The sequence below is a fragment of the Thermomyces dupontii genome (genome assembly GCF_041956625.1).
Source record: "Thermomyces dupontii strain NRRL 2155 unplaced genomic scaffold VTN31scaffold_3, whole genome shotgun sequence".
Classification (NCBI taxonomy): domain Eukaryota; kingdom Fungi; phylum Ascomycota; class Eurotiomycetes; order Eurotiales; family Trichocomaceae; genus Thermomyces; species Thermomyces dupontii.
In genome coordinates, this window is record NW_027192309.1 from 2,334,991 (window position 1) to 2,359,364 (window position 24,374).

General features: G+C 50.5%; 10 protein-coding genes across 10 annotated transcripts; 4 read left to right on the plus strand and 6 right to left on the minus strand.

Annotated features, from left to right (window-relative positions):
- Positions 1-133: 133 nt before the first annotated feature.
- VTN31DRAFT_4337 (uncharacterized protein) lies at positions 134-2,464 on the minus strand (the record flags this gene model as incomplete). The annotated part of the gene is made up of 10 exons (XM_069404714.1): positions 134-403; positions 468-632; positions 688-772; positions 832-1,338; positions 1,395-1,498; positions 1,554-1,669; positions 1,736-1,774; positions 1,825-1,963; positions 2,023-2,158; positions 2,211-2,464. The coding sequence occupies 10 exons, from the start codon at positions 2,462-2,464 to the stop codon at positions 134-136; spliced, it is 1,815 nt and encodes a 604-aa protein (XP_069261660.1).
- A 610-nt stretch (positions 2,465-3,074) lies between these two features.
- Positions 3,075-5,287, plus strand: VTN31DRAFT_4338 (uncharacterized protein; the record flags this gene model as incomplete). Its single annotated transcript, XM_069404715.1, has 9 exons — positions 3,075-3,401; positions 3,454-3,583; positions 3,647-3,685; positions 3,736-3,851; positions 3,916-4,019; positions 4,074-4,345; positions 4,398-4,626; positions 4,686-4,962; positions 5,036-5,287. 9 exons carry the CDS (start codon positions 3,075-3,077, stop codon positions 5,285-5,287), a joined length of 1,746 nt encoding a protein of 581 aa, XP_069261661.1.
- A 1,130-nt stretch (positions 5,288-6,417) lies between these two features.
- On the plus strand, positions 6,418-7,995 carry VTN31DRAFT_4339 (uncharacterized protein; the record flags this gene model as incomplete). Its single annotated transcript, XM_069404716.1, has 1 exon — positions 6,418-7,995. The coding sequence occupies one exon, from the start codon at positions 6,418-6,420 to the stop codon at positions 7,993-7,995; it is 1,578 nt and encodes a 525-aa protein (XP_069261662.1).
- Positions 7,996-8,139: 144 nt separating this feature from the next.
- Positions 8,140-8,727, minus strand: VTN31DRAFT_4340 (uncharacterized protein; the record flags this gene model as incomplete). Its single annotated transcript, XM_069404718.1, has 1 exon — positions 8,140-8,727. The coding sequence occupies one exon, from the start codon at positions 8,725-8,727 to the stop codon at positions 8,140-8,142; it is 588 nt and encodes a 195-aa protein (XP_069261663.1).
- Positions 8,728-11,744: 3,017 nt separating this feature from the next.
- VTN31DRAFT_4341 (uncharacterized protein) lies at positions 11,745-13,682 on the minus strand (the record flags this gene model as incomplete). Its single annotated transcript, XM_069404719.1, has 1 exon — positions 11,745-13,682. One exon carries the CDS (start codon positions 13,680-13,682, stop codon positions 11,745-11,747), a length of 1,938 nt encoding a protein of 645 aa, XP_069261664.1.
- A 698-nt stretch (positions 13,683-14,380) lies between these two features.
- VTN31DRAFT_4342 (uncharacterized protein) lies at positions 14,381-16,672 on the minus strand (the record flags this gene model as incomplete). Its single annotated transcript, XM_069404720.1, has 6 exons — positions 14,381-15,103; positions 15,154-15,222; positions 15,276-15,608; positions 15,666-15,872; positions 15,922-16,447; positions 16,509-16,672. 6 exons carry the CDS (start codon positions 16,670-16,672, stop codon positions 14,381-14,383), a joined length of 2,022 nt encoding a protein of 673 aa, XP_069261665.1.
- An 802-nt stretch (positions 16,673-17,474) lies between these two features.
- VTN31DRAFT_4343 (uncharacterized protein) lies at positions 17,475-18,539 on the plus strand (the record flags this gene model as incomplete). Its single annotated transcript, XM_069404721.1, has 5 exons — positions 17,475-17,822; positions 17,895-17,905; positions 17,966-18,051; positions 18,095-18,357; positions 18,423-18,539. 5 exons carry the CDS (start codon positions 17,475-17,477, stop codon positions 18,537-18,539), a joined length of 825 nt encoding a protein of 274 aa, XP_069261666.1.
- A 450-nt stretch (positions 18,540-18,989) lies between these two features.
- Positions 18,990-20,717, plus strand: VTN31DRAFT_4344 (uncharacterized protein; the record flags this gene model as incomplete). Its single annotated transcript, XM_069404722.1, has 1 exon — positions 18,990-20,717. One exon carries the CDS (start codon positions 18,990-18,992, stop codon positions 20,715-20,717), a length of 1,728 nt encoding a protein of 575 aa, XP_069261667.1.
- A 301-nt stretch (positions 20,718-21,018) lies between these two features.
- VTN31DRAFT_4345 (uncharacterized protein) lies at positions 21,019-22,174 on the minus strand (the record flags this gene model as incomplete). Its single annotated transcript, XM_069404723.1, has 2 exons — positions 21,019-21,943; positions 22,011-22,174. 2 exons carry the CDS (start codon positions 22,172-22,174, stop codon positions 21,019-21,021), a joined length of 1,089 nt encoding a protein of 362 aa, XP_069261668.1.
- Positions 22,175-22,884: 710 nt separating this feature from the next.
- On the minus strand, positions 22,885-24,316 carry VTN31DRAFT_4346 (uncharacterized protein; the record flags this gene model as incomplete). The annotated part of the gene is made up of 2 exons (XM_069404724.1): positions 22,885-23,752; positions 23,820-24,316. The coding sequence occupies 2 exons, from the start codon at positions 24,314-24,316 to the stop codon at positions 22,885-22,887; spliced, it is 1,365 nt and encodes a 454-aa protein (XP_069261669.1).
- Between the last annotated feature and the right edge of the window lie 58 nt (positions 24,317-24,374).

The following is a 24,374-nucleotide window of genomic DNA, read 5'->3' on the forward strand; positions in this document are numbered from 1 at the left end:
GTGCTCCAAGGACGCACCCACACGTCAAGTAGAACCTACTTTCTAGTACATACCTACATGAGTTGGGAGTAAGTAGGATTAGTACTAAGTCGTGCAGAGCATGATGCTGATCTGGTCTTCTGGATCAGTGGATTCAAACGCCGTCAGCTATCCGGATAAGCTCGAACAGTAGTCCTTCGTACGGCCTCAAGATTAGTGGATCCGTCACTTGGTCACCCTGCTTGACGTAGTTGGAGAGTAGGAGCCTCATCTCGCTCGGCAGAAACCCCTTGTCCTTGCATGTCCAAGTCACTGCTCCTGGCGAAAAGTTAAGCACGGTCAGATACCGCGAGTTTCGATACTCTCGCAAAAACGCAAAAGTATCCCTGTTGTCGAGATCAAGCATTTTCACAGACCCTCGTAGCTTAGTATTTAGACAAATCAGAACCTTTGATACTCAACGATATTGCTTACAAGGCTGAACATACCAATGTCGGATGTGATCTTCGCATTCTTATCAAACTTTGATAGAACGCCAGGATAGAGTTATCATCTTCACGTTGTCGAGCGATGCACCAGTCTCCACTGTCAGGGATCGGAGGGAGCCATGGCTTTGCAGTTTCGGAGAACCCAACATTATCGGTAGCATCCCACTACACGGGGATTCAGCAAATTCCTCACGAAAGTAAAGATCGTAAATTGACATACAGGCAGAGGAACGCGGGTATTGTCACGTCCCTTTTGCATGATTGCTCTCTTCGCATCGTCGATTTTTGCTTCGTCCTTTCGAGCTCTGACCCGACGCAGTGAGCGGCTTACCTTTGGAGGGAGTAACTCGGCATCTTGACTTACGAATTCCAAAACAAAATGGTTTCAATATCCTGATTCATGTCTTCAGAGAAGGACTCTGGATTGATCATGCCCAGTTCTTGGCCTTGATAGATCAGCGGGGTCCCTCTAAGCGTGAAGAGCCACATGGCCAACATCTTCGCGCAAAATCCCCGAAATCGCGGAGTGGATGTGGTGAAGCGTGATATGCCTCGTGGCTGGTCATGGTTCTCCATCCACAGGGTCATCCAACCGCCACACCGCAACATCTTATCTTCCCAGTCGTGTAGAATGTATTTCAATTCCGGCAGTTCCCACTCACGGAGCAGCCATTTGTCGCCATTGTGGCAATCAAGCTCGACGTGCTGAAATTGAATGAGCAGATTCAACTCTGGCCGCGGTTTGTATTTGGATATATAGTCCACTGCCTGATCGGATGTAATTCCGCAGGACATCTCACCAATGGTGACAATATCATATTGTGAGAACACATGCTCGTGGAGTTCTTGTAAGTACTTGTGGACTTTTGGACTTCGGGGTACGTTAGACAAGAATAGCCCTTGAACTGGCAGCCATAGCTCTCTTACCCATTTGCGAAGAAACAGTTTGCTCTTTGCACTTCTGCTTCTGGATTTACAGTTGGGGCATCTGGGAAACCTTCGGCTTTTGATATCAAATTTATACAGTCTAACTAGGAAAAAAAGCTCAGAACGCACTTCTTCAGCTTGGAAACGGCTTTTACTCACTCGAAATCCATCAATTCCTCGCTTGAGCCACCAGTGCAATGTGTCGTATAATGCATTGCGAGCCTCCTCATTATCCCAGTTAATATCCGCTTGTGATTCTCCGAATATATGCAAATCTGCATGAGAGTAGCAAGTCAGTCCTCTCCAAACCTGATGTGCATACACCGGGAAACGTTACTCACAGTATTCCCCAGCTAATTCGTCGAACGTCCAGGCAGACCCTGCAGACAATAGTCAGCATTGTCAAGTGAAAGTCACAAAGGGTACTGACCTCCAAACGCACTTTCCCAGTTGTTAGGCGGTCGTCGATTCCCATTGCCATCTTCCTTTCCTGAGTGCCAGATATACCAATCCCGCTTAGGACCGTTGGCACTTCGTCGACTCAACCGAGATGTCCGAAACCACTCATGCTGTTCACATGGGCAACTGTGAGGTTCAATTGCACTAATTAGGTGACGTTTGACCATACCTCTGTTGACGTGTGGTTCAACGCGATATCGAGAATGATCTTCAGCCCCTTCTGGTGCGTGGCCTCAATTAGGCGGTCTACATCGTCCAGCGTTCCATATGTGCTGTTGATCTTGGTATAGTCCCTGATATCGTACCTGAAACATTATGGATTAGCGCGGACACGTTGGTGATTGAAGCAATCCGTACCCCATGTCCTGCATTGGAGAGTCGAAGATCGGAGATAGCCAGACAATATCCACACCAAGCTCAACGAGATAATCCAGGTTGTCTATCAGGCCCTGGATATCTCCGATCCCGTCATCATTGGCATCCTTGAAACTTGGCACGAGAACTTGATACACAGTCGCCGATTGCCACCACGAGAGATCATCCTCGACAGCGTTATGCCCAGCGGCCTGCGCGGCAAGAGCCCCTTTTTGGACGTCTGGGGGACAATCCATTGTTCACTTTAGCCATTGAGAAGCTGAAGTTCTACAAATTTCCCTTGAATAAGAGGTCTTGATAATACGGAACTATACATGAGCTTTCGGTTCGGTTTTGTTGTAGAGTTGGTCGACTTGAGTTTCGTCCCCCGGAACTATATACCGACTGCCATGGTGAAAAGGAACTTCAGCGGGTGACGCCGTCCCATTGAAGTCATGTTTATGACAATTTGATTAAGTGAGTTTGTGGCAACCTTCAGGCGGGAAATAATTCCGTGAGATGAAGAGCTAACAGCAGAGCGACTTGAAGCTCACAAGCATTCAGTCATTGATACGTCTTTTGTTCATCGGGTAATGCCTTTTTTTATATCGTTCTGAACCCTTTAAGGTTCCATGACTTATTTTGTTCGAAGTCCAAATGAAGGTTACAACCTACTCCAGATTTCTTGAAACTCAATTTCTCCAATTTAGAACCCGTGCAAGACGGTTCAGTACTTCGTGGTCGCCGATTCAGAAGGCCCTCCAGGTTCCGCAACAGAACGGGTTTTTTGCCGAGTATTCCGTGGCCATGGCGCAGGAGAGAAGGAAACAAAATGTCAAGGGGATCAACCCCTACATGCCGTCCATTATGGACTTTGACCGCGTTTGGTGGCGGGAAACCATAATCTATCAGATTTATGTCCAGTCTTTTCAAGATAGCAACAACGACGGCATTGGAGATCTTCGTGGAATCATCAAGCGACTTGACTATCTCAAAAAGCTCGGGATTGACATGATCTGGTTGACACCAATCTACGAATCCCCATTGGAAGATCAGGGTTACGATATAGCCAACTACACATCCATCAATAAGCTGTTTGGCAACCTGGATGATTGGGATACGCTTTGCGAGGAAATTCATAGACGGGATATGAAGCTGATGATGGACATGGTGTTTAATCATACCAGCTCTCAGGTGAGGGGGTTGAAGATGTGGGTTCGGAGATCTCTTTAACATAGTGGTATAGCATCCATGGTTTCTGGAGTCGAGGAAAAGCAAAGACTCCCCAAAAAGAGATTGGTATTTTTGGAGGAAAGGAAGAATCGGGAAGAATGGAGAGAGGATACCTCCCAATAACTGGGAGAGTCTTTTCGGAGGTCAGACGGCGAAATACTGACCCCTTGATTGAGTACATATGCTAAAATGCCAACCAAAACTAGGGCCGGCTTGGACTTACGACGAAACGACAGACGAATGGTGTATGTATGTTTTTCAGATAAATCAGAATTGAGGCTCACGTATAGGGAAGATCTGCATCTTTTCGCATCATCGCAACCAGATTTGAACTGGGACACACCAGCTGTCCGAGAGGCTGTCTGCGAAGTGATACGATTCTGGGGAGATCGAGGGACAGATGGCTTTCGGGTGCGTTGATTGCTGGAGTGATTCTTGAGAAGGTCAGTAACAAAACTAACATGGGACATCAAAGTTCGATGTGATCAACCTGATCTCGAAACCACCTGATCTTCCTGACGCACCAATTGTCAACCCGGACCAATTTGAACAGCCAGCAATCCCACTATTTACGAATGGGTAAGGTGGAAAAGCCATAGGAGGTTCTTCTTCTTCTGACGCACGTTGCTCTAGGCCAAATGTTCACAAGTACGTCAATCAAATCAACCGAGAAGCTCTTAGTTTGTACAACTGCTGCTCCGTTGGCGAAATGCCTTGCGGAGTATCCGAACTCCAGGCCAGTGAGTACGTTGGAAAGGATCGACGTGAACTCTCCATGGTTTTCCAGTTTGATCACATGGACCTTGATGCCGAAAACGGCAACAAGTGGAATATTCGCAAGTTCTCCATCCCGGAATTGGGACGAGTGATGCGTGTTTGGCAACAGCACATGCTCGGAAATCATGGTAAGTGCTCATCGCCATTGGCCTCGGGGGATCTTACCGACATTGGGATTAGGATGGAATTCACTGTACCTCGAAAACCATGATCAGCCTCGGTGCATATCGCGGTTTGGCACGGAAAACCCAAGATACCGCATCGTGTGTGCGAAACTTCTCGCAACATTCCTTTTGACTATGCGTGGTACTGTCTATATCTTTCAAGGCCAGGAACTGGGAATGCCACATCCAGAGGGCTGGAAGATTGAGGACTATAACGACGTTGAGACTCATCAATACTACAAAGCGTAAGCTCGGATTCTCCTCATGAGCACTCTTGGACAGGTTCCAGGATTGACAATCGCAGCGAGTATGAGCGACGAAAGAAAGAGGCCGGTGGCCTTGAGCCGGACATGTCAGACGTAATGCACTCCATCCAGAAGAAGAGCCGCGACAATGTCCGAACACCCATGCATTGGGACACAAGCCCTAATTGTGGATTTACGGGGCCTGGTGTGAAGCCATGGTTAAAAATGAACACCACGTACTCGGACATCAACGTATACACTCAGGAGAGGGACCCTGATTCTGTGCTGAACTACTATCGCAAACTGATTCAGGTGCGAAAGCAACATCCGTTGATGGTTCGTTGCACACCCCCCTCCACCGCCAGACCTAGTTGTTGCACCAAACATATGCTCACGACTCTCATCTTAGTTCTACGGAGCTTTTGTGCAGATCAATCCTTACCACGAGCAAATCTTTGCGTTTCTGAGAGCCCAGGGTCCGTTCCGAACGCTGGTTGCCTGCAATTTCTCGGATGAGCCGGCTGTGTTTGAGATTCCGAATGAAATCGATATCGACATGGCGGTTCTCGTGATTGCGAATTACGACGTCTGCGAAGACAAACTAGAATATACCACGACTTTGCGACCCTGGGAGACCAGAGTGTATACATTGCGGAATTAACGTGTGCCATTTGAGATGGCACTCAAAGGTTGGTCCGTGTCTGTAGCACGAGTACTACTTACCTACTAGTTAGTCAACAGCGACTCGGAGTTAGGGCTGGGAAGCCTGGAACGGATCCAACATCATCCAAGTCATCAAGACCTGGACAGAATGATTGAAATCATTTGAACTGATTTAATGTCCATCCAATGTCCCAATTTCAAAATTGTCATCTCATTGCCCAAATCTCAAAATACCTGCCTTACTCCACGGAGTACGGGCTATGGAAAACTACGAGTACTCCATACCTTGGCAGTTGGTCGAGGTAATCGAGGTAACTGATCTTCCGCCTTACGGTGTGCAATTATTGTAATCTAAACTATCCAAATATGGAAATAAGTACCTAACTTCCTAATGAAGTTTAGCGTATGGGACCAGTGAGTAATGGGAATGGGGCCGGTGTGCATTTAGACGGGCCAACACTGACAAGACAGTGGTCGTATGTTGACTGATACATACTGTACGTGATTGATGGATCAAGTTTTGAAGCAAATTGTGATGATTTAAGATCCCGAGTGATGAGTGAGAGGCTTGCACTTGCTGGAGGCTGCCTGAGTGGAATACCTTATCGGGTCTGTGCTTATCAAGCATGCTGCATGCAGATCAATCTGAGCTGCCAGCAGTGAAGTACAAAGGCAGATCTCTTTGCCGAAAGCGTCGTCCAGCAGCCATTAGCTCTCTAATCCGATAGTATGCGTCCAGGAAGTACCGAGTTGATCATGTCGAGTTGCATCCGCCAGATTGATTCTGATTCGAGGCCTATCGCGCGAGGTTTGGATGTGATCACGTCATTTGGGTTTAGCCCTCGTAGCTCTCTCTGCGGCTTCAATGCATCCTGGCCTGGGTTGCAGAGCAGATGTGAAACACAAACCGCATTTGCTCCAACACCCCGCATGCTAGTATTAACCTCGAGGAGGATGACATCGTACTAAGAAGTATCTGGAGTCCGTGCAACAGTCCTTTGTTGAACTTAAATGTTTTCTCTTCTTTTCTAAAGAGATGTTCGCATTGCCATTGTGGTGGTGCTGGCTTGAATACTACTCTGCCGGAACTTGCTTGAACAAGTCCCCGCAGAGATAGAGATACGAACCATGTCGACCCGCAAAAATCACAATGTTCTCGATACCAACAAAGCGCTTCCGTCCTCGGATCCAGACGTCAGCACAGATGCATCGTCGGATATCGATGATGGGACCCTGCCAAAGGGCACCTTCGATCCCGTCTATGAAGCCAAAGCGCGCGTGTTGAACCGTGCCATCAGGAAGATTGGCATGGGCCGCTATCAATGGCAACTCTTCGTCGTCATCGGATTCGGTTGGGCGAGCGATAATCTCTGGCCCATCGTCACGTCGTTGATTCTGAGGCCCGCTGCGAATGAATTCGGCGCCTCGCGACCGCCGATGTTGACTCTAGCCCAGAATATCGGCCTGCTGGTGGGTGCCATCTTCTGGGGGTTTGGCTGTGATATCTTTGGGCGTCGCTGGGGATTCAATCTCACGATCGGCCTGACATCCATATTCGGCCTGGTAGCTGCTGGATCGCCGAATTTCGCTGCGATATGCACCTTTGCAGCCTTGTGGTCTGTGGGCGTGGGTGGCAACCTGCCAGTAGATTCGGCGATTTTCCTCGAATTCTTGCCGGCTTCGCATCAGTTCCTGTTGACCGTCCTCTCCGTCGACTGGGCGCTTGCCCAGCTGCTCGCAAACCTGGTAGCTTGGCCATTGCTAGGCAATCTCACCTGCGAGGAGGGGGCTACATGTACAAAAGGAAACAACATGGGATGGCGGTATTTCATGATCGCCATGGGAGGCCTCGCGGTGCTCATGTTCATTTCGCGATTCGTGTTCTTTACCATCTATGAATCACCAAAGTTCCTCATGTCCCGGGGCAAAGATGCGGAGGCAGTGGCCGTGGTTCATGAAGTCGCCCGACGCGATGGCAAAGTCTCGACCCTGCAGCTGGAAGATCTTACTCGATTCGACAGCCTGGCCCCAGAAGAGCGTCATCGAGTATCCGCGACGGCCGCGCTGCACCGAAAGCTCGAGAAAGTCAATTTTGAGCATGTCCGGTCGCTCTTTTCCACCCCCAAGATGGCCATCTCCACCGTGCTGGTTACCACTCTCTGGGCTTTCATCGGACTGGGTTTCCCGCTCTACAATGCCTTTCTGCCGTACCTCCAAAGCTCGCGCGGGGTGCAGTTCGGCGACGGATCGACGTACATCACGTATCGGAACTCGCTGATCATTGCCGTGCTGGGCGTACCCGGCTGTCTGCTGGGTGGGTTGCTGGTTGAGCTTCCCAACTTTGGTCGCAAGGGTGCTCTGGCCGTCTCTACCGCTCTGACGGGTGTCTTCCTCTTCGCGTCCACGACGGCACGTAGCTCCAACGCGCTTCTGGGCTGGAACTGCGCCTACAGCTTCATGAGCAACATCATGTACGCAGTGCTCTACGCCTACACGCCTGAGGTCTTTCCGACCAAGGACCGCGGTACGGGCAATGCCATCACCGCATCAGCGAATCGGGTGTTTGGCATCATGGCGCCCATCGTGGCCATGTTTGCGAACTTGGAGAGTTCTGTCCCGGTTTATGTGAGCGGTGCCCTGTTCATTGCCGCTGGTCTGATTGCTGTGGTGTTGCCATTTGAGTCGAGAGGGAAGGCTAGCTTGTAATTCGGTTGGGCCGCATCATGGGATGATCAAGGGGGAAAGGTCAAATTATTAGATTCATGGTTGGCAACGATGAGTGAAACGCTCCACTAAACTAGAACAACATTATCATAGACAAAGTACTTCTTCTCGATGAGAGAACATATATCACAGCTCATACACAGACCATTCTCCCGTCTCGGTATCAACCGTCAAATTGGTTGGCCGGACTTTGCCATACTTCAAGAAGCCATTCTCCACGACCCCGCCAGCAATAGGGCGGTGCAGGCGGTTCTCACCGCTCCGAACGGTGAAGTTGGCAAGGGAAACCTCAGCCGGGTTCCGCTCCAGATTGGTGGGGACTCCGTAATACCGCGCGGTGAGATCCTTGCGGGAGACATGCAGCTCGAAGTATCCGCGATAGTAACCCTCCGACCACTGCAACTCCCGGTTCCCCTTCACCAACGCCTCGGAGATTTCGCGGGACTTGGCCATGGTGATGTTCTGGCCGAACGAGGAGGGCGAAGTAACCGCCGTGCCGGCGAATTCGACGCCGATCGACCCCGCGCCCGTCCTGTCGTCGTAGCGATGCTCGTCGAGCCAAACCAGGTCACTGACCCAGTTCGCGTGTGAGTCGCCGGCAATCATGATGTTGTTGCCGATGTTATTCTCGTAAAGGGTCTTGAAAGCTCGGTTGCGGTTGGCCTGGTAGCCGTCCCAGGCGTCGTAGTTGAGCGGGTTCTCTTCGCCCATCATGACCGAGAGGTTGAGATGGGAGAAGACTGTTCGTCAAGTCAGTGTGTCAACGTTCGCTCCGCGTGGGAAGGGGATTCTCGGTGATGTTAGCTTACTGATTTGACTTCCAATGATGCGCCAAATTGCCCCGCGCTTCTTGGAATCGATCAGCGTGCGGTAGAACCATCTCTCCTGGCGATGGCCCATCACGGTGCGGCCAGCATCATTGGAGATCTCCTTCACGTAATCCGTGTTCCAGTAGAGATCGGTGATGGAGCGGTCATACGCGCGCGTGTCCAACATGATCAGGTCGATCAAATCGCCCAGCTGGAAGCGGCGCCAGATTCGCAGGTTGTCATCAAGCTCGACCTGGCTGCGGATGGAGTCAGCGAGTGCTATGTCGGTGAGTCTGAAGCATCGTTACGCACCGAATAGGGAGCCATTCGAAGTACGCACGCACGGCGTTCATCTTCCGCTGGTCAACTGAGATACCGCCATCTTCGATGAATGAGGCCTCCGTATTGTTGAGCTCGGAAGACCCATCACGGTAGGTATTATCGGCGATTTCTAGGTGTGTTTAGTCAGGTGAACAATTTCCAGCGTCACTGCTTCTGGGCCACCATACCATGATCATCCCACACCGGAATCCAGGGAAAGTTTGCATGGAGCTCCAGCAAGTCGAGGTCGGTGCGGTAAGTCGCGTGCCGCTCACGATAGTCGTAGAGCGTGTAGATGTCCTTGTCAGGCTTAGGAATACGGCCGATACTGTCGCCCCAGCCACTGTCATCGAAGTCAATATGGACAATTCCTGGATATCAAGTCGAATGGAAACCTACTAATGTCCGTTCTTGTACTCGTAGATGTAGTCACTGCAATCATTAGCCACCAGGCCGAGTCACCACCCTTCAGAAAACGCATACCCCAAGTGGACGATATAGTCGACCGAGTCCTTGCGGGCCACATTGCCATAGGCATTGAAGAAACCAAACGCTACCCAATTGATCAGTAAAAAGCGCCCCCAAATGAGTATAGATCAACATACGGAAATTGCTGCATGAAAAGACTGCCAGGCTCAATTGCTTAACGGCGTCCCTCGGGCGAGGCGCAGTCTTTGTGCGGCCCAGCGGACTCTTCTTGTTAGATCTGCAAATGTTGAATTGGTAGTAGTAAGTCGTGAACGGCTCAAGATTTGTTGCTTCCACCTGATATCGTCAGCTTTAAGCCTTGTGCAGATAGCCTAAAGACCGTTACCTTGACCGTATAGTCGATATCCGAGCTGGTAAAGACAGTACCAGAGTCCACGACATGCCTCAGCTTCTTATCCTTGGCAATCTTCCACTCAAGGCACACAGGGCTGATCTTCCGCCTTACGGTGTGCAATTATTGTAATCTAAACTATCCAAATATGGAAATAAGTACCTAACTTCCTAATGAAGTTTAGCGTATGGGACCAGTGAGTAATGGGAATGGGGCCGGTGTGCATTTAGACGGGCCAACACTGACAAGACAGTGGTCGTATGTTGACTGATACATACTGTACGTGATTGATGGATCAAGTTTTGAAGCAAATTGTGATGATTTAAGATCCCGAGTGATGAGTGAGAGGCTTGCACTTGCTGGAGGCTGCCTGAGTGGAATACCTTATCGGGTCTGTGCTTATCAAGCATGCTGCATGCAGATCAATCTGAGCTGCCAGCAGTGAAGTACAAAGGCAGATCTCTTTGCCGAAAGCGTCGTCCAGCAGCCATTAGCTCTCTAATCCGATAGTATGCGTCCAGGAAGTACCGAGTTGATCATGTCGAGTTGCACAGGTGCCTTGGAGATGTGCTTGCCGTGGGACGATTTGTAGATCGGGACCGGATTATAGATCGGCACCGCGCCCGTGACAGACGAGTTGTCGTGGGAGGCCTCCATCGATGGCGCCGCGCGAGTCCAGAGAATCACCGAGGTTGCATAAGGATCCCCGGAAGCGACGCCATGCGTGAAGTTGAGCTGCTCCGGCTTAAACGAGGTGACTTCCCCGTCGGAAGGCACTTCGTTGCGCTTAACTACCTTGTTCAGCGAGATGCCCAGAGACGGATGGTTCAACGAGGGGCTACGGTAATTGAGATTGCCTGCCCAGGAGGCTGTCGCCGGGCCGGCGAGCAGTCCTATCAGGAGCCAATCTTGGACCAACATTGGTGCTATGCGTGGCGATCAACGATGCCCCCTGCCTCGAAGCTGCTTTGACCTCCCTCTGGCTTGAGGTGGGCGTGAGCTATATAAGTTGCACGAGCCCCGGATTCCATCTTGAACATTGCAATTGACGACCCATTGACTCGGGTCTCGGTAAATTGCGATTCCAACGGCATTTTTTCTTTTTCAATCCGAGGTAGTCCAGACGAATCGCAATGCAGTATCCTAGCACATGTTGTTCTCATCATTCGCGAGAGTCGGTCTATCAGAACGAAATGAACACCTGCTATGATCTCATTTCCCCGACTCAGTACTCCGTACGCCGAACTCGATATGAGAGGTGGAGGAAGTACTCGGCTGTACCGACTGCTAGGACTTTTTTTGCACAAGCGTACCAAGGAGTCTTGAAGACCATTGGCGTCTTGTCGCCAACGCGTGGAGAGCCAAGCCTGCCAAACAAGCATCGTGCATGAACCAATGCCGAACTGGGCTTCCATGAAAACCACCAATGACTCCCACGTGCACTCAATGCAAGCTTTTGCTGCTTGAATGCTTGAATCAATCAAGTCAAATCGGATCGTTGGTTGATCAGAACGAAAGGTCTCCACCAGAATATTCCGGTGCCTGGTGAGGAGCATCAAACAAGTGTCCAATCAAAAATCCGTTATTTATCATCTGAGATTTCTGGTCCTTGACATCTCGGACTTTGGTCCGATCCAACCTTGACCTGTCCAGGTACCAGTAAGAGGTGAACGACCAGGCGAGCAGACTACAGCACTTAGTGATTACTATTAAGCTCAGCAGCTAGCTACTTAGGAATTACATTCAGTAACAGCATTCGCCATATCAGCTGCTCCGGCAGGTCATCGTGGGATGCAGAAACCCCGGACATGAACATTTCTCTCCTTCCATTCATCTGAGCACGTCCGCATCCCGATGCGGTGAAGAGGCACTTTGCTCAATGCTTGTTCGCTCTTGAGACATGCCTGTGCTAGTCCCGTCATGGTTCTTTCCAGCAAAGTTGGATTCTCTCTTGAATCAGATTTTGTACAAGGGACACGGGGGACCGCATCAGGACCCCATGCCGAATGATCGAGAATATCCCGAGCCAAGGACCTGTCGTACACGTCAAATAGTAATCGTCGCTCTTCAATTGCTGCAGGATCGGCATGGTCTTGTCCCGGGGGTGGTTCCGGCGGACGTATGTAGCCCATGATGCGAACTTCAACCTCCACCTGTGGGGGAAGCCAAAGCTCTTCGTCCAGAAAGGAAATCGAGGCGTGGGTGCGAAAGGCCTTCTCCGTGCGTATGTCGGATATTTTCTCACGGTTTGCAAGATATGCTGGTGCAGCTGAGACAATGACTTGTTGCCAATCCCCTTGTAGACTATCTCTATCTGTGGGGGTCGGTGTCACTTTCTGTGCCTGTCCCCCAATTCGGCGAGCCCAACCAAGGTAAACTCCCCTCAGGCGCTGGAGAATCTTGGGTGGTACGCCAACGAGATCCCTCTTTGTAGGACAGGATTGCCGGCTATACATCGACTGGTCGAGATTCGTCTTCGCCACGAACTTGATTGGATATGGGGGGACAGGACCCGCCTCGACATCGAGCTGACCGGCTGGTGTTCCTTGATAGGGGGCAGTCTTGTCTTGCTCCAGGCGTTCCTGTGCGTTATCAAGCCGATCGTCAGTGCCGCTCACTGCGGCTGCAGCCTCAGCTGCAAGTTGTGCGTGAGACAGGGGATCGAGAACAGACTCGAGTCTATCTGTCACCGGCGATATAAATGTTTCCAGAGCACCAGTTGTGTACAGACTCGTCACCCATGCGCCCAGTTCAAGTGGCAGTGTACTCAAACTGGCTCCACGGATAACCGAAGGATCCGAAGACGTGGATAGGATTCGAAAAACTGGACTTGTGCACAGGACCTTCTTTTTCTCACCCGTACAGAGAACAACGTGGTAGTATCCATCCTCTGCTTCGACGGGAACGCGGATGATGACCGTTTCGCGCAGCTGTTGTCGCTCCCTTACTTGGCGTGGTGCCTTCTTCTTGAACTTGGCTATATCCCGCTGCCAAGCACGTTCATCACGAGCCTTGACTTGAGCAGTTCCGATTGTCATGTTAGGCGTCACGTTGATCCAGTCATCGTTGAATCCAAAGAAGGCCTTGGCTTTCATTCCGGTTTTTCCGGTGAATCCTCTGGTCTGGAGCCATAACGTGCGGTCATGAGGCAGTGGAGCGTCCGAGAAGATCGATATCACAACGTAGGTGTTTGGCCCTCGGTAGAATACGATGCCGTGCGAGTGGCGGAGAATGGTATAATGCTTGTTGCCTTCTGTGGGCCGCTCGATCAATCCTCCGACAAAATACGTCGTCTCCTCCAATGCCTTTTGAGCAAAGCTGGACTTCTTCGAAGCCCCGGGCGACACTCCACCTTGACTGCCCAATATCTCAGATCCCACGGAGCTCTGCGAGGATGTCGTTCCAATGGATGGCGAAGTCCATGCTGGATGAATGGCACGAATCTCATTGCTAGCCGTTCTTTGTGATGGTCCCGTTGAGAGCCCATCGAAGGAATTTCTCCTTACGAGGCCGCCGGGAAACTCGGCTTGATGGATTCGGTTCTGGGAACTTGCCGTTTGCACAGCAGTAGTCGGACGAGCTGTCTCGTAGTCATATTCCGACCTGTTGTCACCGACTGGCTTGCGGCGGATCCGAAACTCCCGTTCTGTATACGGCGGTGGTGGCTCAAGGGTTTGGGAGCAGGGGCTTGGGAACTGGGCCATGGAGTCGAGAGTCATTGAACTAACACATTGTTTCGGCGGAATCGAGTTGGATGAGTGCTCAGTGGCTCATACTCATGAGAGCTGGGTACTCCGTACGGAGTAGTATTCGATTCTTTCTTAGTTATCTCAAGTCCAGGAGTAACTCCGTATAGTTATGATAATTTTAACAACATCGTGACCCATCGGCAGATTGCACTCCGTACGGAGACTCGTAAAGTACTAGGAGTAGGAAACAAGCCAACAACTGATCTTTGCTCTGTGCTCGACAGCTGGGCTTCTCCAACTTTCTCCCTGAAGGTCGATCTCGAAATTCACAGTTGACGGGTTCACACTAAGCCTATTCAAGTATGGCTTTAGTCTCCGCCTCAATAGTTCCATCTTGGCGGTGCCAAAATTACGCGTCATCGAACTCAGTATCTCTTACGGAGTACTCGTACTTACCAATCCAAGTCAAGTTAGGCTTACAGAAATTACTACTGAATATAGTATCAACGTATTCTCCTGCCCAAAAATTGCTGCCTCGAGACCCCTGACGAATCGGCGAGGATTCCGAGATAACTATGAGGAAGCATCTCTTGCTCTCTTCTAACTGACAGAACATTTTGCAGTCGGCATTCATATGGAAGTAGTACTCCGCACGGAGCACGCCGGTATTATATTTTTGAGTCGACAACACAGGCATAACTCATACAGGTTTTGTTCATGAAGCACCATTACTTATATCGCTCTTTCTGCGCCTGCAAAGCCTTCTCCAACAGATCCGGATACCACCTGGCAGCAACGTCCTGATGGCTCGTGATACGAGCGATAAGAGTTCCCTCTCCAATGTTGCCGCTAAACATCTCATTGAATGTAGCCTCCGCATCGGAGCGGACTTTCTCATCCTTGACAAGGTCAAGGATGTGGGCGGGAATGTCGAGCGAGATCTTGTCCGCGTTTAGATCAAGACTCACACCTTGAAAGACGGCGAAGGAGTAGCGCGGACCAAGATCCTTTCCATTTTCATCGACGTAGTTCTCCGGATCGAGCCTGACGCGGTGGGTAGTTGCAGTGCAGACACCATGCGTGATGGCTTCGAGGGCACGCCCGATGTTGATGACGAGGGTCCCCGGAATGGGGTTTACAGGAAGCCAGTCACCGGCTTTGTTTTGAACTTCCAGACCCTTGTGCGGAGTGCCTTGCATGAGGAAGGTGAGGAAGCAAGAGTCTTTGTGAGGGCCAACACCCTGGTACTGCTCGGGAGAAGTCGGCTTGGGATACTTGATGAGTTTGAGTTTATTCTGTTGAGGATGGTCGAAGAACTGATCAAATGCATTTGGTGGAAGATCCAGCGCGCGTGCAACAAGACCCTTGAAAGAAGACGCGAGAACGTCGATATGATCCAAATATCTTTCAATAGCCGATCGAAATTCCGGTAAAGCTTTTGGATCGGGCCACTGATGAACATTATTAGCCAAACGCCCCTGCATACGAGTGAGAAACGAACCTGGTTAGGACCACGTAGATTTCGATACAATGGCTCGTCAGGTCCGGGTGGAGGCAGTTCAGTAGCAAACTAGTATTTGGTTCCTCAGTCATTGGAATTTGATCTCATAACGTTGGACTTACGTCGAACTGTTCTCGGTAGTCGTTCTTCAGAGCGGTGATTTCCTGACCCAGCCGAGCATATCCGAGAAAATGCTTGCTGTTGACCATTTCGATTTCCAGCTTTTTCTCCAAGGGAAGATCAAACAATGCGATCGACTGTTCAACGAACTTGGCTTGAACATCCTCCGGAATGCCTGTATTTTTCAGGTAGAAGAAACCAACATTTACGATCGCTTCCTTGAGCGCGGCCAGGAATGCGGGAAGTGTTTCTGGGGACCGTGTTTGTGCATAGTCAAGGATGGGGACCGACTTGAATGCGGTATCCTGGACGCTAATGGAGGTGCCCTTCGCTGCCTATGAGATATATGAGTAAGAGGCACCTATACGGGACAGTTTGTGGTGCAACTGTACCAGTCGTTCAACGAATTTTCTCCTAACATCGAAGAGTTGGGGATGTGCTCGCGACAACTCAAAATCATGAGCGCCACCTTCTAGGATTTTCCATTCAATGTCTGACGTCCCGGTGAAGTAGCGAGCGAATCGCTCGAGCTTCGACTTGCCCTCTTCAACGTTGGTCCAGAACAAGTCGGACTCCGCCGCCAGGATTTGTACTGGGATCTAGTTCGATTAGCGTACTTGAGAAGGTTCGCCGTCTCGGGACACTCACGGAAATCTTTGGAATGACCTCCTGAGCGAAATGTTCGAAATGGCCTGGAACATTGCTTTCCTTGATTTCTGCTTTGATGCTTGTCTCAAAGCAAGCCTCAATGATATCTGGCGACAGTGCGTCTAGATCCAATTGATCAGGATCGCCCATGAACCTCTTGATATTCTCTGCAGTCTGCGGGACCTCAAATCGCGGATTATCTGGCTCCGGGTCTGGCTCTGGCCAGAGATCGAGTTTCTCCTGCGTCGGGGGGCATCCCAATGAACTGACGCCAAGTAGTGGCAGGGATTCTTTATTTGCATGCGCGGCGATAGACAGGGCCAGTGCTCCCCCTAAAGAATGTCCGATCAGGACGATTCCTCCTCTCGCCCCGGACTTTTCGCGATATACTTTCTGGATCAACTCTATGATCGGTTCGACCGAGTCGGCCAACGGTGTCTTGGTGGTGGGTAGAGGCGTGCCGCCATAGCCTGGCCGAGACAAGTTCAAGACATCGAAGCCGATATTGCTGAAGTCCTTCACAACCCTATTCCGCATCACTTGTCAACCTTGTCCAATTCATTCTGCCCATCATGCGCCGAACTTACGAGGTGTATTTGTTATCGAAGTACCCGGGTTTGGTACCAGTTCCATGGATCAATACAATCAACGGGTTCACATGGCGTGCGGGGGTAGATCCCTGCTTGAACAGGCCGTAGAACTCGAGATTGTTCTTGGAGAAGGGGATCTTCTCGTCGAATGTGGTCGCCATGGCAGTCAGAAGAAGCTTCGATTGGAATCTCAATTAGTAGGTATGAGTTACTGACGACCCTTTGCTTGTCGTCTGATATGGACTGGTAGGTAGTAGTCTACGCCGAGCACTTCTACAGTCTTTTTTGTACCTTGGTGAGATTCCAAGTTGAAATCGCGCAAGTGCTGCAACCCCACACTGCTGTGCAATCACGAACTGGTCGGAGTCTTCGGTTGCCTTCTTAACGCCGAACAGTAAATGCCACACCAGCATCTTCAACATGGACCAGAGTACTAGTACTGTCTGTAAAAGTAGCCACAAGTACGTGGGGTAATAGGCCTAAGGATGTATAGAATCAATCTAGAGAGAGGTGTGCTTCTAAAGACAAGAGCAGTACTATCTCCAGCCGGTACCATGTTTCACCTTATCAGGAGTGCGGATCGAAAACGAGAAAAGCGATGCTGAAAAGACTGGTCTCCAGTGTATGGTCCAGTAGAATGACGAACCGGTCGGTGTCCTACACTCAAGCTTCTGAGCAGTGCCTCTACGGACTTGGGAGGATGATTGGCAGGCAACAAGGTCATTAATGGAGGCCTTTGGAAAGGAACGGTCGACAAAAGCGTTCCGTTTATTGAATGATGTGAACAACGGCGATGATCTGTCTCGGGATGATTCCGACTGCTTCATATTTAGCGCAGTAAAGACGGCGGAACTAACGGCATCAAGTCCGATATCGCATATTAACTACCACATGTATCGCTGTTTCAACATGCATCCTTGCATTGATTCTGTACGGAGCTGATACTCGACGAAATAAACCGTGATGCCGTTGTCATTGCCCTCCCAAGCCCAACAGGGCTTCGCAAACGCCGCATCCTACGACAGGCATCGGCCAACCTACTCAGATGAGGAAACTGACATCCTCTTGTCGGAAGCGAAACTCAAGGGTCGACGTGGAGCCACAATCGTCGATCTCGCTGCGGGAACAGGACTGTTCACAGAGGCTCTCGCTAGGCAACCGGAAGAGTTCAATATCATTGCTGTCGAGCCTCATGATGACATGAGACGGGAGTTAGAGAGGAAAAAACTGCCTCGAGTGGAGGTGCGGAAGGGCTGGGCGAACGAGATGCCTGTAGACCAAGGGTCCGCCGATGCAGTGTTTGTCGCGCAGGTCTGCTCCCGCCTCCGCGCAAGAAGCTAATCAGAGTAGAAGGGAGATATGCTAACCGAAGCCATGAGTTAGGCATTTCATTGGTTCGCTTACCGTCCTACGGTACCTGGCAGTTGGAAGTACATAGTCTGACAGCTGCAAAGGTTCTCGAATCTCGAAAGTCTGGCTGAGATCCACCGTGTCCTCAAGCCAGGCGCGTATCTGGGGATGATATGGCATGTTGAGAATTGTAAGTCATGCTCTTTATCTCAGCCACGTCACTAACAGTCCAGATAATGCAACCCGTGACGAGACGCCTTCCTCGCATTGGGAAACAGTAGTCAAGGACATCATCTGGAACGAGCTCGATGATAGCCTCCCGCGCTTTCGGCATAATGCCTGGCGTCAAGTTTTTACCGAAACTGGACAGACGTTGTTCGAGGCACCAGTGCAGGAGACTTCTGTCGATAACAATTATTTCGCATCGCGCCAACAGATTTGGGAACGGTTGAGAACGCTCAGTCAGTTCTCCGTTCTGGAGGGAGAAAAGCTCGCCGTACGTCCCGCGAACTTGCCCATGCTTGTTGTTCTCTCCGGTGCTAACAGATTCGGTTTGTATAGGATGTGAAATCACGGATCGAGGAGGCTTTGACTAGGGAAGACGTTGAGGTTGATGAGAAGGGAAATGTCCTTGTGCGTTCCAAGACACACGCTGCTTGGACACGCAGAAAGCCGTAGCATGAGGGCGACCGTCTATTTCTTTCCGCGAGACTGTTCAACATTCTTGCTAAGCTACGTTTTGGAGTCTCTCCGCTCTCGCCACCTTCATCAATTGAGATCTTGTCAGATGTTTTCGACATTCCGAAGTTCAGAACAGCCACCCCTTCTGGGTGCCTAATGTTACTCTTTACCTAATCGGTTACTCGTAAGTTTCTGGAGGTAGCATGCCGCGCTAATCCAAATAGGGTTAAAGAGTTGTCCCAAGGCTTGGCACACTAACTACGAGTAGTTGTGGATGCGGTCTTGGCATAGTTGAAACTTCAAAGTATTTGTCGGCGAAGGTACAGAGTACTGTACTGCGGCGTAGGAGCATCAGAGCGGGACTGCAGTTCGCATTGTACGCCAACCTGATGTTACTGGGGACGGCGTCCATGGCAGGGTAAGTCTGGCCAAGGCGCTTCGACCATCATGCTCCCGCCGTACTTTAACAGGCGGATACCGGCCGCCATACGTTTACGGTCAGCTTCCAAACCGCGACCATATACCCTCACTTCCTCCCTTCGCGGCGTTCCTTCAGCACCATCACGACCGCAATTGCCGTTTCTTTCTTCACCGCAAGGACGACTGCCGTTAGCTATCCACCTTCGACAGCATTTCACGAGGTTAATATCAACGGAGCGCCGCAATGTCTACAAGCGCAACATTACTCGCGGCTTGCGCATTGGCTTGACTAGTTACGCCATTGTTTGTATGATTTATTTAATTCAGACCGCTCTTTATCATGGCGAGATTGAGCATATGTGGCCAACACCTCCGGAATGGTCGTGGCGAACACGCTGGGCGCTCAGATCGGCGCAGGCCGCTCTAAATCCCCGCGACGTCGGTGAACACATGGTCAATTGGCTGCGGGTATCGGAATATGCCAATGAAGTGATCAAACGGTGCGAGGATCCCAACATCGATGGGAAGGATGTGCGAGAAAAACTCGAGGGAGGGATGCTAGTTGAGGGCGTCGGGGAGCTGGGCAAGGATGTTTCGATGAAAAGCGAGCCTTGGCGGCGAGGGTATTTTGAAGCTCTGATTGCTGCCGGTCGTGCTGCCGAGCACCTTGAAGGTTTCATGACGGATTGGAAAAACAAAATCTCGGCACCCTCGGCGTACGTCCTGGGCCCATCGAACCCACATCCGAAGAAACTTCCCGGAAACAGGAAAATCGTGATGCATGAAGAGGACTGTACTCCAACTTCTCCTACCCCGGATGTTTTTTACATGAAAGTTCTCACCACGAACGGGTTCAATGCAAGGCAAAAGATTGACGCCGCGTTGGCCTACGCAGATTGGCTGCAATATAAGGGCTTGCTGGACACTGCACGAGAGACGTATGACTGGGCAATGGATATTGCGACGTCGGGGCTTTCAGGCGATCCAGCGAATGTGGTGGATAAGAAGACCGGTGTGTTAAAAAACAATGGGACGGATTTGGCATCAGAAAACGTGATCCGGGTGTCCACCGCCATGGGGGTGCTGAATGCGAAGATGGGAAAGCTCTCCGACGCACTTTCAATCTTTACATCGGTTCTCAAGGCACGTCGAGAGATGTCCCAAACGCCCGGGACGGACACACAGCCGAATCGGAAAGTCGTGGAGCGCCACGCCTTCGCCCTGGAGCGATTTCTCAACAGACTGGTTTTGATTTTCACGCCAGTTGTCTATCCGGCACCACCTTCAGACGGAAACTCTCCTCCAGTCCGATCAGAAGGATCACTTTGCGACGAAGCCGGTTTGATGACTTATATTGGTGAAATTCTTTTTGCATTTTCCTCGCGAGAGACTGGTCTCGCATGGACCCGTGACAGCGTCGACATTGCTGAAGCAACGCTTCTCCGCCTGGGTTCCGGCAGGGCCGTAGCGCCGGAACGCGAGAAATGCACTGACTGCCTCAAGGTCGGGCTTCAGAATTGGAAGACGATGCTGCAACAATTGATCAAGGATGCCAAGCGAGAGGAACAGGAGGCCGCTCAGCGCGCTCAGAAATCGTGGTTTGGAGGTGGTCGGAAGGCCGTGGAAGAGAAGGCCAAGTTACGCAAGAGATGGGAGGCGGAGGAAATGATCGTCCAGGCTAGAGCGGACGATTTGTTGCCCCGGGGCGATGCGTACAGCGTGTTTGCTCCGGGCACCAGTAACACTGTGTTCTAATAGCTAGGTAATCTCTGGATGGCACGTGTTGGCGTTGGTGGTCAAATGAAAAGGAGATGGTGCTCTTTGGGTGTGTTCATGATGTCACAAGCATTCTATAATATTGCTTTTCCATTGGAAAGATGGCTCGGTCGATCAGGAACTAAGATGTACATAACAGCTGCTATGAAATCATGTCCACTGAGAAATCTCAATTCTACAAAATCCGCATGAGGAACAATACAATTGATGACCTTCGGGCGATGTATTAGTGACCATAAGAATACAGATGCTCATGTCTGACATGCAACAAAGCGTAGAGTCATTTCATTATTGCTCGAGCGTCCCAGACATATACTTGTTCGTCCCAACCAACACTGGCGCACCAGCCCTCGGCGCCAAAAAGACACCAATCGACACCAGTGACGAACTCAGTGTGCCGATTCATTATCCCAAGTTCTTGACCAATGACGGCGCCCGCTGGTCCCATGCGCATAGGATCCGCATCACCGCCAGAGACCATCTCCCATCGATCGTCCCACACTCGACAGGTCATGTCGTAACTCGCGGTAAGGATCAGATTGGAGAGATGAGGAGACCATGCTAACTTGCGGATAGCATAGTTGTGACCCGGCATGACGCTGAGCGGACCCTGTTGTGGTGCGCGGATGTCGAGAACCCGCACAATGCGATCGACACCAGCCGTCGCCAGGACGGACTGGCGGTATTTGTTCCAGTCGTGTGTCAAACACTCGGATGGAGCGACCGATGGCTGCGGGACCACCATACCTCCAGCTTTTGCTGCCGGCGGGGGACCGGGAGGATGTGGCGTCGCATGGATGGGGATTTGAACGGCGAGATGGTTCGAAGCTGATGCGGGCGTCCGCAGATCAAAGACTCGGACATGGGAATCGGACGACACGCATGATAAAAGGTCCGGCGAGTGGGGCGAAAACGCCGCCGAATACGTGCAGCTATGAGTAGGAAGGGTGAGAAGTGACTGTGGTCGCTGGGGTGTCCAGATTTTCACTGTTCCATCCCAGCTACTAGAGCAGAACCGGTCTTTGGCGACCAGGTTCCAATGCACCGAGAACACCTCACGGTTATGTTCCTTCCATGCTTGCACGGGAAATTCATCTACCGAACCGTCGAATAACCGAATGCCTCCATCTCCCGAAGCTGTCAGTACCTGGTTTTCGTGAATTTCGGACCAAGACAGGTCATAGAGTGCATCTTGTGTTGTGAAACTGCATCGATAGAAGTCAGCATCAATCGCGCCAAACGATTGAATTCAACGGAGATGGCAGCACATACTGTTTTATAGGTACAATGCCGTTCGGTGTCAGCTCCAGCAAGTATAACCGCCCATTTCCAACAAGGCCGAAATTGGCAGATGCAGCCACAGCTAGCCGGTTGTCGAAAAACGGAGAGTATTTGACGGCGGACCCGTTGAAGCCATGGGTGCGAAACTGCAGCATGATGCTGGCACTGACGCGGTGTTGCACATGAAAGTGATGGCGGGGTGTGCAAGGAAGCCTCGGTCAGGGTTGGAATGTTCCTCCGAACCGTAGATTAGTCGAGTTCATGTCGTGGTATGGCTGGGCTAGACATTCGAGGTCCCTAATACATAATGCTTGCTGGATAGCCCAAGGCACGAGGATGACAGATTCCGAAGAATTGACCGAGGCTTCTGCAATTCTGATCTGATCTTATCGAAGATGCCGATGCGGAGGAGTTCGGTTTCGGATGTTCGCTGTGCGGAGTTACGGAAAATTTCCCAATGGGAAAGTTAGGATAATTGCAGTACCCTCTCTGGCTTGGCTATAAGTACTTTATTTGGTAGTTTTTGATGTAGATCTAAATGCAGTACCTATCACTCAGCGTCACATAACCCTACCCTAACCCTAATAGCTTTGATCATCTGATGGCTCAAACTCGAATTCTCTGAACACCAAAGCCTGAGTGATATCCAACAAATGTACCCTTTAACGGGATAAGCTACCTGTCACCGCAATAATTTGCTAGGTAATCCGCAGTCCAAGAATCAGTCGAGGGGGCCATGGTCGGAAGTGGACAAATACTTAACTAAAGTCCTCATACCTTGGAGGCAGTGAAAAAAAGGACGAAGCAACCAAAAGCGCTCACTGACAGGTACTATTATGATTTTTAGTGGTATGAAGGAGCTAGATCAACATCCTTCACTCTTCGCTCGTTGAATCAACGGTTGGATCCAAGCCCACTGTCCCTCAAGACACCCGATCCCTCTCTCAATCTCTTGCATCTTGCTATCGTATTGCTTCACAACACCGCGTAGCGAGCGTAATTCATTCTCATACTGTTGTATTGTGTTCTTCAGGGAAGTGATCTCCTGCTCTCGCCCTCCGAGTTGGAGGCTCAGAGCCCCGATCATCTCGTGCTGATCTGTTATGAGCTTATCTCTCTCGTCCACAAACTGTCGCAACCGCGCATCAAATTGGGCGATGATCTCCGCCTCTGATTCAAGAATATGCTGGCGCAAAGAGGACGACTCTGCTTTTATGGAAGTTTGCACTTCTTGATAATAATCGTAGGCGCCCGAGAGCATGCAATTGATTTTCTCGAGATTCGAGGCATGTACCTCCAAAGCAGCTAAGCGGGCATTTAAATCTGAGACGGTGCTAAGGAGGTTCTGCTGTCTGGTCTCATCACATATCTGGATTGAAGAGGTTTGGGTTGATGCCGTTGCAGTAGTTTGAGGTACTGACATTCGTCGAGACCGTTCAGGTGTTGCGTCCAAGTTGGCTGCCATGCTGACAGCAAAGAGTTCAAGCATATCTTCGATACGTTGCAACCGACTGAGTGTGCTGCTTGATGTACTTTCTCGATGTTGTTTTTCTTGTATTGTCGGGTGCTGATTCTCAAAGCCTTCCTCTTGCTGATTCCTGGCAGCAGTTCGTTGCTCATTTGAAGCGGCATTCACGTTGTGGACGTTTGTTTGACTTTGAGAGGCCTTCGATGGTTGGTGCAGTGGCTTGCGGTCATGCCATGCTAAATTCGACCGGCGAAATAGCCATTTACTGGGGGTAGACATCAGTCCATTGAATCCCGACATTCCAGTAAGCGTAAACTCGGGGTGAATAGTACCTAAACCGACTCTTTTCCGTTCTCTTCTCCATTTCTATTGTGCTTCTCTTGCAGCTCTTTTCTTTTTCCTTTTTGCCATCTGCAGAGGAAGAATTTGAATAACATGACGACATGGAGTTTGGTGATAAACTGCTCCTCTTAGAGCTCCCGGAGGCAACATTATTTGTTTCCTGGCCAGTTTTCGTGGCAGTGTTCATGACGACTGTGTCGGGCACGGGAGTTGCCAGTGTAGAAGCACTGAGAATGGCTGCGCCGTCTTGAGCTTCATGACTTCTGACACTGGTAGCGGTCGCAGTGGCAGGTCCTCTGCCAGCGTTCAATACTGCTGATCCAATATCGCTTTCGACGCTAAGATTGAGTATCTGTCGTAGGTCCGAAGTCGACAAACAATATGGCGAGTAGGCTAATTCCTGCAAACTGTCACTTCGCTGGAAGATCCGGTCATGGACATGCATGTGCTGCCAACTATGTGCCGGAGTCGGTTTCTTTGACGGCATTTGGGATCAGTTCGCTGGATTCTTTCCCGGAATGTACTAGATTTATATAGTTGGTTGG